This window comes from Humulus lupulus, chromosome 1 (genome assembly GCF_963169125.1).
Source record: "Humulus lupulus chromosome 1, drHumLupu1.1, whole genome shotgun sequence".
Classification (NCBI taxonomy): domain Eukaryota; kingdom Viridiplantae; phylum Streptophyta; class Magnoliopsida; order Rosales; family Cannabaceae; genus Humulus; species Humulus lupulus.
Window position 1 is genome coordinate 193,598,409 of NC_084793.1, and position 12,248 is coordinate 193,610,656.

At 37.8% G+C, this 12,248-nt stretch overlaps 1 protein-coding gene and 1 long non-coding RNA gene across 5 annotated transcripts; one reads left to right on the plus strand and one right to left on the minus strand.

Annotated features, from left to right (window-relative positions):
* Nucleotides 1-614: 614 nt before the first annotated feature.
* Nucleotides 615-2,036, minus strand: LOC133801965 (uncharacterized). The gene is made up of 2 exons (XM_062240201.1): nt 1,143-2,036; nt 615-926 (listed from the first exon to the last, which is right to left on the minus strand). The coding sequence occupies exons 1-2, from the start codon at nt 1,976-1,978 to the stop codon at nt 833-835; spliced, it is 930 nt and encodes a 309-aa protein (XP_062096185.1). The 5' UTR covers nt 1,979-2,036; the 3' UTR covers nt 615-832.
* Nucleotides 1,544-8,493, plus strand: LOC133801972 (uncharacterized). Of its 4 annotated transcripts, none has more exons than XR_009877097.1 (4): nt 1,544-1,680; nt 1,768-1,942; nt 3,804-3,914; nt 7,679-8,493. It is a non-coding gene; the product is annotated as an uncharacterized LOC133801972 (long non-coding RNA). The 4 variants fall into 4 exon arrangements; XR_009877096.1 differs by lacking the exon at nt 7,679-8,493 and adding an exon at nt 6,899-7,118; XR_009877100.1 differs by lacking the exon at nt 7,679-8,493 and adding an exon at nt 6,592-6,890.
* Nucleotides 8,494-12,248: the final 3,755 nt, after the last annotated feature.

Here is a 12,248-nt window from a genome sequence, read left to right on the forward strand (position 1 = left end):
TGGGCATCCTAAATGTCATAAAATGTTCTATAAACACCTTATTACTAGTGGGAACATACTCAAGTCATAAAAATTGGCAACAAAAAAAAAATACAAGCAATGATACAAAGGATAGGAGTAGAGAGAACAAACAAACCTTGATTTTGATTTTAAGTTTTTGGAGAAAGAATCACAAAACAGAGAAAACACAAAAATTGTTGTTTTCTAAATTACAACACAAAATTAGAATTCTGATTAGGATATAGTTTTCAAAAACAATTTACCAATCATATATTTTGGTAGGTCCCACAAATTTTGAGTTTTCAAAATCATAAAATTATTTCCAAATCAACTACCAATCACACCCTTAAGTTTTCACTTATTGTAACTGTGAAACACACTAATAATAATAATAATGACCTGTTTTTTGGAGTTATTTTACACTTTGATATAGTTTTAATAATTTTTTATAAAATGACATCTGTCTAAAATTTTGAATAGTTGTCTAAAAATTTTGACTAGCTGTCTAAATTTTTTGATCACCTATCTTGAGTGTCGGATGTTATTTTGCAAAAAATTATTAAAATTAAGCTAGAATACAAAATGATTTAAAAAAGAAGTTATTTTCACAGTAGTAGTAGTAGCAGCATTGGAAATCCATTTATTTTCACTGTTATGAATCATTGTAGTTTTCACTGACTCTATTACATTTCCAAGGACAACATAACTAACAAAAAATTATGCTTTGATTATATACATGCAAAACTTGGTTGCAGTCATTTCTTAAAATTTCATATTCTTTTTCTACTATTGGTTAGTAGCTGGTGGTAGGATTCCAAGAGTGCTTCCTCATTCAGTAGATGCATCCTTTTTCTCTCATGCTTTTGCTTTTCCTTGTAGAGAAAAAGGGCCAGCAACCCGGTATGAAATCAGTCTCACTAGCATATCTGTATTATATAGGAACAGAATCCAACCGTTAGATTTGTCTGATAAAGTTCAATCATTCCCTTAATTTAAACAACTTCAATTTCCAACGAGATAACTCGTTTGTGTACAAACAACTCCTTATCTTCCAAAACTTTTCTAATTCTCATTCAAGATGGTTTCATTAGCTTTTATACCATGTTATGTTTGATTATGCACTGAAATTGTAAAGCAAATACCTGGTGATGCCAGTGCTGCTGCTGCTGCTTTGGCTGCTACTATTGCTGCCACTAGTGCTACTTCTGCAAATCTTATTCCTTCTTCCTGCAATAAAAGTGCCCTTTATCCAGCACACTTTATCCACATCGCTCTCAGCTTCATCAGACGACTTGATCGAAGGAACTCTGGCGCTTTTTGCTTTCTTCTTTGAGCCCAGAGATGAAGGAAGGAACGACTTTATCAGGAAAGTTTCACTTTCCAAACTTCCCGTCCTTGTTATCTGACCTTTTCTGATGCTCCTCTTCTTTCTATTCAGCTTCATAATTGGTGCTTCCGCCTTGAAATCATCAAAAGTCTCATCTTTGGTGACAGTGGTTGAATCTTCTTCACCCTCCTGCAAACTATGATCCTCTGCAACAATATCTTTCAGAGAGAGCTCGTAGCAAGATTCAGGCAAGTGTTGAATCATCTCCATGAGCTCTTTCCTACCATCTACTATTGCTTGTCTCCTTGAATTTGGGGAGAGATTACTGTAATGATGGTTGTGTGGAAGCAAAGGTAAAGATTCTTGTTTACTACTAGAACGGTTAGTCTTCCATAATTGGGGTGAGTAAACTCTAAAGCCTTCTTCTTCTTCTTCTTCAGTATTGGCTGTAGCTTGAAACTCTGGTTCAGTGCTACCACTGTTAAAATGATCAGGACCACCACCATCAAAACTCTCTTCATATGGGGATTTACATGAACCCCAGAAGGCGAATTCTTGCTCACTGATGCTGTTTCGTCTGGCATGCATCTTTAAGGTTGGACCAGAAGAACAAAGGTGAGTTTCATCCAGTTTTTGTTGGTGATTAAGCATGGCTTTGTTGAAAAAATATAATTTGTTTGTGAGATTATGGTGTGTGAGTAATGCAGTATATATGGAAGAGGGACCTAGTCAATGTAGTTTATTGGACAAATTTTAATATAGAGCCTCAGGTCAATTGCCGTCTTTGATGGGAAGGGGCAAGTAATTGTCTCATTCTTGTTATTTTCCTACAATTGTCTTCGTCAAGTTTTATTAGAAATTTTCTGTAATGAAAAAGGAAAAAGTTTACTAGAAATTATTCAGCTTAAAAGCATAATCATAAAATAGTTTATTTTTATTTTTGCTGCTTTTGTGGTTTATTCATTATCCCTTTGTTGATTTTTCTTTTTCTATAGAGCTGAAAATTCTTTAGGTTCCACAAATAAAGTCCAATGAGACTATTTCTAGTTCACAAGGCACAGAAATATTGGCACAGCTACAAGGAAAGAAACCAAAGTAGGAAAAAATAATGTGTTCGTATTGAATGATAATATGAATAATTTTTCCTATGCAGCAAAATAATTCAATCTTGATTATTGAAAATTGAAAATAGGCAAATCACTTTTGATTGGTTGGCTTTCTGCTGTGTTGATAATGTGGTGTAGCATTAGTCATGGTAGTCAAAATATCTTTCATTATTCCTTTTTATTGTGATTCTACCTTGAAAAATCGAAGTTTCTTGGAAAATTGAGTCTCAAACTTTGAATAATTTTTTTTGGAAAGTTATTGATAGTTTATTGTCAAAGTTCAACGGTCCCTATCGATGAGGCGTTTTTGACTGTTTTATGAAAGTGCTTGGCCGCAAGGAAAGTTTTTATAAAGGTTTTATTTTTAATTCATTTCTAGGGAAATTCAATTTTATTAAGTAGATCCAACTAGTACATTTGGTTAGATAATATTCATCAATATTGAATTCAAAACGAGAGTACATCTGACAAAGAAAGGAGAGACATGTTACATTTACTAAAACAAAATAGTTTTGGTGCTACAAACCAAAATTTAGTTTTTTTTTTTCAATAATAAGAAAATCTTGTGTTTTTGGAGAAGGCAAATGCAGCAAGTAATTTAATTAAAATAGTACTTTTGATAAACTTTTTCTGCTCAGAACATTTTAATAAAGTTTGATCTGTAGGGAATGAAAATTAGGTAGATTGGTTTTTTGTCAAATGACTTTTGTGTTTCGATACACTTGAAATCACGTTTTGAGTCTCAAAAGTAAAACCAAAACGCGTTAGTAAATCAATAGTGAGCGAGCCCCTTCAAACATTAGAACATTGAATTCACGGCCTTGCTAAATTCTCAAGTTCATCACATGATTTAGTCATATATGATAGCAAAACGAACGACATAGAAATTATATTTAAAAAAAATAATTTTAAGACACAAAGATCTCATTCAACAAATAATATGGATCGGTTACAATACAATAACTGTTTGATAAGCCACGACAGCAAATCACTATTGAGAAAGACGAGCAAACAATAATAAAGGCCAAATAGACCATACAATAATAAAGTAAAATAGGCCAAACAATAATAAAGTACAATACAAGCCAGAGCCGGGTAGTTAAACAAAACCATACTTGCTAAGATAGTAGGTAAAATAATAATAACAGATAATTACTACAAAGTCGCACACATGGAAAAAAAAACTAAACAACAAAACTAAGAAGAAAACCAAACAACCAAGAAAAGCCTAGATATTCCCAACAATAACAAATATATTCAATCTGTGTGAACCAAATTTATCTTCATATTTAATAAATATTTTATATACACTTAAATATATGCTTTGATTGAATCTATATTTGAATAATTAACATTTAACATGTGCTAAGAAATGGTTTGGAAAAGAAGAAGTTGTTAGTTTGCCCGACCTTCTAAGGATCGATCGAATTAAACACCAGAGGGTTGGATCAGTACGAATCTCATTGGATCCAGATTGTCAAGTAAGTTCTTCTGTCACTTTAATGGTCTTATTTTATCTATGAATAGTCTACAAGGGACCAGAAATGAGACCTTTGGATTCATTTCCCTTCTAACATATTTTCTTGAGAGAGTATAAAGAGAGAATCTTGTCTGACTTAAGAATCAGAGTGCTTTTATGCGGGTACCCACAATAGGTTTCTCACAATTTATTGATAAATCCTTGGTGAATATTGTTGATCTGCTCAATAATATTAATTTATAATCCACTTCACCTTTATTCGAAATATAGATCGATATTGCTCGTAAACTTTTTGGATTAAACACACCCCCATATAATAAAAATTGATGCCGACTAAACTCATGAAGGACAGTAGCGCACCTCCATCGACCACCAATAATTTTCCAACTCATCCTTGTTGAATGACCAGCTAGATTCATTGAACCCAATAGCCACGACTTGCTAGAGCCCCCACCCAAAAACCATTGGGAACCCCAACCAAAGAGCCTTGCACCATTAGAGGAAAAATTGTTGGTCATAGTGCCTGTAAAGCAATGAAAGTAGTTCGTTATTTATGAAATTTATAAAAGAAATATTTTTATAAAATTAATGATTATTGTTGAATAATATTTATATAAATATCAAAAAATTTCTAATTCATTAATGTAGTTATAATCTTGTATATGTATGACATGATTAAGATAATAGATAATGAATTAAATAGCTCGCAGTTTATATTAAAGTTATGGAATCTTTAATCAAAACACTGTTAGTACAGTCCACTGGTATTATGAATACATATGATCAAGATCTGAATCACTGATGTAAGTAGATATCTCAACGGAGGTGTTTAATATAATAATGATCATAAAAGACACTACAAAAAACTTAACTTTTAGTCACAACAAAAATTATGACTAAAACTTTAAAAAGTTGTGACTAAAAATTTTAGTCACAAAAAAATAGTACACCTAGTTATTACTAAAAAGTCAGTGGCTAAAAATTTTAGCCACCTTAAAAATATCTTTGTGATTAAATGTCACTTTTAGTCACAACTATTATTTGTAGCTAATAGTTATTAAGAAGTTGTAACGACCCAAAATCGCTAATAAGGCTTAAGGACCTTGATTAGTGTGCCTGGAGGGCATAATGGAATTCATGTGTTGATTTTAATGAGTTAAATGCATGGTTATGGTTTAAAGCATGTTATTTGACTATTTGTTTATCTGAGATGCATGACTATGTGTATTAGTATGCATGTAGGCCCTGATTGTGTTTGAAGGGCATATTTGTAATTTTAGCCCGCTGAGGGCATATATGTGGTAATTGTATTCCGTGATTTGTACCACGTGAGAGTCGTGTTAGTATGGTGATGCACGTGCCGAGACGGTCCTAGAGAGCAAATTAACTTAAGAGTCACAACGAGATTTCTATACCCGGCTCGGGAGGAGCCTAGGGGTAATTCGGGGATTTTGTAACTTAGTTCTTGAGAGATTTTGGTGACTGGTAATTTGGTAACTTGTGTGACTGTTAGTAACCATAGAGAGTAACAGGTTTTGATGGTAAAATGGTAGAATTGTAATGGATAGAAAATGACAAGTAAGCCCTTGAGGTTTAGTTGGGAAAGGATAGGCAAGGAGGGGTAATGTGGTCTTTTGGCAAGGGTAATAGACAAATTTCAGCTGGGTTATATGGGGTGAACGGTTTGGCATTTATGCATTTTTGGGGGTTTTGTCTAAAATTAAGAAAGGAAAAGCTAGAAGGAGACCTAGGGCATGAAGAAGGAGAAGAAGAAGAAGAGGAGTGATGGAGCTGAAATTAAAAGACTTAGGGGATGGATCAAGGAAGCATAGGGTTGGATTCTTCATTCAAGGTATGGATTCTAAGCAATTTAAGGCTTGATTCTGTTATGGGTTAAGGAATTTGAGCATGGTTTAAGTTTGAAGTTTGAGTTTTTATTTTTTCTGAAATTTAAATCAAGGATGTGGATTTTGGGGATTTGATTGTGTTATTGAGTTGGGTTATGATGTTTATGGGTTGATGTATGGTTTATTTGAAGTTTGAAATGGGTTTTGGGGCTTAGGTTATTGTTGGGATGATTTGGAGGGGTTTAAGTTCGGGAAAAACGCAAGAGAAAACCCAGAAAATCTGGGTTCGCGTATGAGCGCCGCGGCCCTGTTCTTGGGCGCCGCGGTGCGAGGTTGCATCAGGAGAGGGGTAGGTCGCTGGGCGCCGCGACCCTTGAGGGGAGTGCCGCGGCCCTAGGCCATTTTGGCAGGCAAAATTCTGGTTTTTTGGGCTTTTGCCCGGGGACTCGGGGGATGGTTCCGGTGTATTGTTTTAGGGAATTAGAGGTCCCGAGAGTGCGGGATTGGTCCCGGGAAGTGGTTTTGGGTTGGTTAGTATTAAAAAGTGTTTTATGTGTGTTGTGACTAGGCTATTGGAGAGGCTCGTGCTTGAGGACCGTGCTCGCGGCTTTAGTGCATCAGGAGGCTCGGAGTGCAGGTAAGAAAACTATAACACCCGTAGGATGGGGCACGGGCCCATAGTGTGATTGCGGGGCACGACCCTATATTGCATGTTGCATGATGAGATGATTGCAGGGCACGACCCTATATTGCATTACATGTTAGGGTGCAGATTTAAATGAATTGATATTTGTTTGAATGTTGTTTGATTTATGCTATATATGATTATAGTAAAATGTACGGCATGGCCGAGGGCGGCAAGGCCGAGAACGGCAGCGGAGCCGGAAGTAACACCTAGCACATGGGATGCTTATGGTGAGGGTAGGACCCAGGGGATACGTGTGATATCCCTACAGTGAGGACCGAGACCCCAGGCTTCGGTAAGGCTTCGGGGGCGGCATGGCTGTGTTTGCTTAGTCTAATGGTTGACTTGTTTGTATGTGGATTATCTGTTATGATAAACTGTATGAATTGCATATGTTACGTTATGCATGAGTTTTCTTGCTGGGCTTCGGCTCACGGGTGCTCCGTGTTGCAGGTAGGGCATGACTGAGTCAACCAACCATGAGTACGGAGAGCGTGAAGCGACGCGTACATGTTTGGCCTGCCCGACTGCTTTGGTTGGGGGTTTATTCGAAAATGGCTGTAATAATCTATGATTTTATGATTTCTCAACTGTAACCTTATTTCAAGATGTAATTAGTTTTCAAACCTTATTTTGGGATCCCAAATGTTTAATAATAGAAGTTTTAATGAAACGACGCATTTTCAAAGATTACAGCCTTAACTTTTAATTAGTCACACTTTTGTTTCAAATCCTCGGTTAGCGAGTTCAATGCACATTGTTTTGTCTTAAAAACTCACTTAGTAACGGCTCTAAGGAAGTAGGGCGTTACAGAAGTCATCACAATTAGTGACAACTTCTTTTAGTCACAACCCATTAATCTTTAGTGATAATTTTTGTTTTGACTAACACTTCTTTGGTGAGTTGTCACTAACACTATTTTAGTGACAACACAAAATTGTCACTAACAACTCATTTATCAATACAATAACAAAAACAATCCATAAATATCATGTAATTTGAATGGTTAAAAAAATCCACACAAAAACTCATGAACTTGGAAATAACCTCCAACAAATATTTTTCATTCAAATACTAGCCAACTATTGCAAATGTTTCAGCTCCAACAATCTCTATAGTATCATTCTAAGAGACAATTTATAGTACACTTGACTTCATAATATGTTGTTACTTCACACTGATTATCATATCCATGATTGCTGTTACTTCACATTAATTATTGTCCATGAACAGTATGCAAGGAGAACTTTGGTTTGCACTCACTGCATTCAACAATGGCTGAAGGTGAGAGACGATCAATGCAGATCTTATGCACAATTGTGAGCATTGGAAATAATTCTAGCCATCCTCAGTGACTCAAAACCTCAAAAAGCTCTTTAGTCGTTGAGACACCTTGCAAAAAAGAGATAAGAGGAAAAGGAAAGTATAAGAAAGCTGGCTCTTTCCAATTCAAAACTTTTCAAAACTTACTCCAAGTTTGTCATTCATAAAAGTAGAGTTTGAACATTGCGTGATTGCATTGTCAGTTAAAATTGAAAACCAAAATTCTGACATTATTTTCTCATTCTAATTTATTCAAAGTAGAGTTTCTAGCTATAAATTGTAGTTTCTGGCCTTGGAGCATCTCTGCTTCAAGTTCATCAAATGACCTGCAAATTCACAGGGAGGTAACTATGTCGTAAATATATACTTCATATTATCACAAGATTATGAATCAAGTACTAGACATATTAACATTTTGTTAGGCCTCCAACTCACATCACTTATGTTAGACGTAAGAAACAGAGGTGCTGATTCATATTTTGGGGTTATAGAATTGTAATGGGTTGCTATTAATTACTATTATGTTATTTAAGTTGTGTGTTATTGCTGTCAGTTTTGGAATGAGAATAGGTTGTGGTTTATTTTATAAATAGGTAAGGGCTTGGTTTGTAAGGGTATCCTAGAGTGAGTTGTTGAATGTGTGGAGAGTTGGTGGTCTCTCGAATACCACCAGTGGCTGTGAGAGTGTATTTGCCTATTCCTCTTAATAGAAATTCCAGAACTTTTGTGCTTCAATTACTTACTGTCTTGCTAGTGTTGTGCTTGGTTTCTGGTTTGTTCTTGCTTATTTTTTCAGGTCTTAACAGTGGTATCAGAGCAGTCTCCTTCCTGGGCTATGGCGGGCGTGAAACGGGTGGAGAACCGGGTCGACGATTTGGAGGAAAAATTGGAGGCCATTCACACTGAATTTGGCCAGTTGCGATCTGAGTTCCAGGGACTCGAAATTGAAAAACTACACAACGAAATCGATAAAATTCCAGACCTGGAGTCAAGTATTTGCGCCCTTGTTAGGCAGTTCGATGACTTTATTCATCAAAGGCCCAACTTGGGTCCTCAACCTTCTGCTGGATTTGGTGCGAGTCCGAATCCAGCGGCAACTTCTAGTAGTGATAAGGAGAAGAGTATGGACGTCGAAAATTCTACGGAGTTACTTACGCCTAGAAACTCGTCTGATTTGTTACCCAGGAAGTTGGAGCTGCCCATTTTCGATGGGGTTAATCCAGATGGATGGTTGTTTCATGCTGAGAGGTATTTCGACATCAACCACATGCTTCCTTCAGAGAAGCTTCGCGCAGCAGTGGTGTGTCTTGAGGGTGATGCTCTTTCGTGGTATTATTGGGAGGATGGAAGATGACCTTTTCGTGGCTGGAACGAATTCCGTGACATGCTTCTCGAACGTTTCCTGTCATCTCAAGAAGGGTCACTTCACGAGAAACTTTTTTCTCTTCGGCAACTCACCACAGTTCAGATGTATATAAAGCAGTTTGAAATACTTTCAGCCCCTCTCCGTGATTTATCGAAACAAGTATTGGAAAGTATGGCATCAGGGCTGAACTCAAAATTTTGGAGCCCATGGGCCTTGTCAGGAAAATGAAATTAGCCCAGAAAATTGAAGACAAAAATCAGGCCCTTTTGTCATACCGATCTGGACCCAATTTATCAATGGGGCAGCGTACTCCTTTTGGTGCTACTTTCACTCACCGATCTTCTCACGCATCCACTATACCTGTTAATCGACCAGTTTCCTCTAATATATCAGTTTCAAAACCCCCTAACTAATCTTCTTTTCACAGATTAACTGATGCAGAGATGCAAGCCAGACGAGAGAAGGGACTTTGTTTTTGTTGTGATGAAAAATTTAGTCCAGGACACCGTTGTAAGAAGAAGGAACTTCAAGTTTTATGGGTCAATGAGGAACCAGAAGATTTAGGTGATGATGAATTGATCGCGAAAGCCACTACCGACAACTCAGAGGTGGAGGATGAACCAGAATCTCCAGTGTTATCCCTTTCTTCCTTAGTGGGTTTATGCTCTCCACACACTATGAAGGTGTGTGGGCTGATTGGCGAACGAGAGGTTGTGATTTTAATTGATTATGGAGCCTCACATAATTTTATTTCAGCAAGCCTAGTTGAAGAGATAAAATTGCCTATTAGCCATACACGAGAGTTCGGAGTCGCTATGGGCAATGGTGATGAGGTTTGTACTATGGGGGTATGCCGACAAGTTTGCTTACACCTGGAACAATTTGATGTGATTGCAAATTTCTTTCCTCTGCGTTTGGGCAGTTCGGAAGTAATTTTGGGGTACCAATGGTTGTCTACTCTTGGGGAATCTTACATGAACTGGGGTACCATGTGTATGAGGTTTTCAGTGGGAGGCTCGAGGGTTAAGCTTCAGGGGGATCCTTCTTTGAGCAAAGCTCAAGTTTCCTTAAATGCCATGATGCGAATGATCACTCATGAGGGGCATGGTCTGCTGTTGGAACTTGGGCACATGACTTTATTGGCACCTGATTTGGATAACTCGGCTTCGTTGGCTATATCGTCGCCAACGGTGGCCACTCTCTTAACTAATTTCAGTGATGTCTTCAACATACCTTCTTGCTTGCCCCCAACTAGAATCAAGGACCATGCCATTATTCTCAAGGAGGGCACCTCACCAATTTCGGTTCGTCCTTATCGATATCCTCAGTTTCAAAAGGATGAAATTGAGCGGTTGGTGGCTGAGATGCTAGCGGCTGGGATTATCCAACCTAGTTCGAGTCCGTATTCTAGCCCAGTTTTATTGGTGAAGAAAAAAGATGGGAGTTGGCGCTTTTGTGTTGACTATCGCGCTTTGAATCGAGCAACAGTTCCCGATAAATTTCCTATCCCTGTTATTGAGGAATTATTGGATGAATTACATGGAGCCTGAGTATTTAGCAAGATCGATTTTAAATCCGGATATCATCAGATTCGTGTCCGTGGAGAAGACGTGCCCAAGACTGCTTTTCGCACTCATGAAGGGCATTGCGAGTTTCTTGTCATGCCGTTTGGGCTTACCAATGCCCCCTCCACTTTCCAATCCTTGATGAATGAGGTTTTTCGTGAATATCTCCGAAATTTTTTTCTTGTTTTCTTTGATGATATTCTGATATACAGTTCATCTAAAGAAAGTCATCTTTATCACTTACGGTGTGTTTTTTCTTTATTGCGTGCAAATCAATTGTATGCTAATTCTAAGAAATGTGTTTTTGCTCAAACGAGGATTGAGTATCTAGGGCATATCATTGATGATACCGGAGTCTCAGTTGATCCAATAAAAGTACAAGCCATGGTGGACTGGCCTCAACCAACCAGTCTTCGTTCCTTACGAGGTTTTCTAGGCCTTACTGGCTATTATCGTCATTTTGTGCGAGATTACAGCAAGATCGCATGGCCATTAACTCAGCAACTGAAGAAAGACGCTTTTGGGTGGAATGCGGAAGCGGAGGCAGCTTTCCGCCAACTTAAAGAAGCCATGATTAGTGTACCAGTGCTTGCGCTACCTGATTTTTCTAAGCAATTTGTGATTGAATCAGATGCATCTGGTTTTGGGTTGGGAGCTGTCCTTATGCAAGAAGATCGTCCCATTTCTTTTTACAGTCACAAGCTCAGCTCTGTCTCTTGCATTAAATCTGTTTATGAGAGGGAACTAATGGCAATTATTTTCGCTATTAAGAAGTGGCGCCCATATCTTCTTGGTCAAAAGTTCATAGTTCGTACGGACCAACGCAGCTTAAAATTTTTATTAGATCAGCGAGTTGTCGATGGCGAGCATCATAAATGGTTATTAAAGCTTTTGAGCTATGATTTTGACATTCAATACAAGCCAGGAAGTGCCAATACTGCTGCTGATGCCCTTTCACGATTACCAGTTGAAGTCTCGCTGGGTACACTTTCTGCCATAATCATTCAAGATTTTGAGGAACTCAAGGAGCAAGTTGATGCTGATGCCTTTCTTTCTAATATCAAGCACTGCGTGCAGCAAGATCCCGCTTCTTATTCTGCATATTCACTTGTTGGGGGCCATTTGAGATACAATGGGAAACTCTTTTTACCCGCTGATTCTTCTTATATTCCATTATTGCTTCGCGAATTCCATTGCGGGGTGGTCGGAGGGCATGCTGGAATACGTCGTACTTATCATCGTTTGGCAGCTGGGTTTCATTGGAAAGGCATTAAAAGATCTGTCCAGAATTTTGTTGCTGCATGTGATGTTTGTCAACGCAGCAAGTATGAAGCCATGTCTCCAGCTGGACTTCTTCAACCCTTGCCAATTCCACAACAAGTTTGGGATGATATTACTATGGATTTCATTGAAGGCTTACCTAAATCAAAAGGGTATGATTCTATTCTAGTAGTTGTCGATCGACTTTCCAAATATGCACACTTTATTCCTTTGAAGCATCCATTTTCTGCCCCTTCTGTGGCAGAAGTTTTTATTCAGGGTGTGGTTC

Bases quoted from the DNA above. Each gene is read 5' to 3' on its own strand.
- LOC133801965 (XM_062240201.1), bottom strand. From the start codon at position 1,978: ATGCTTAATCACCAACAAAAACTGGATGAAACTCACCTTTGTTCTTCT. The intron at 927-1,142 runs GTATTTGCTTTA...TATATAATACAG, and splicing joins AGCAGCACTGGCATCACCAG to ATATGCTAGTGAGACTGATT.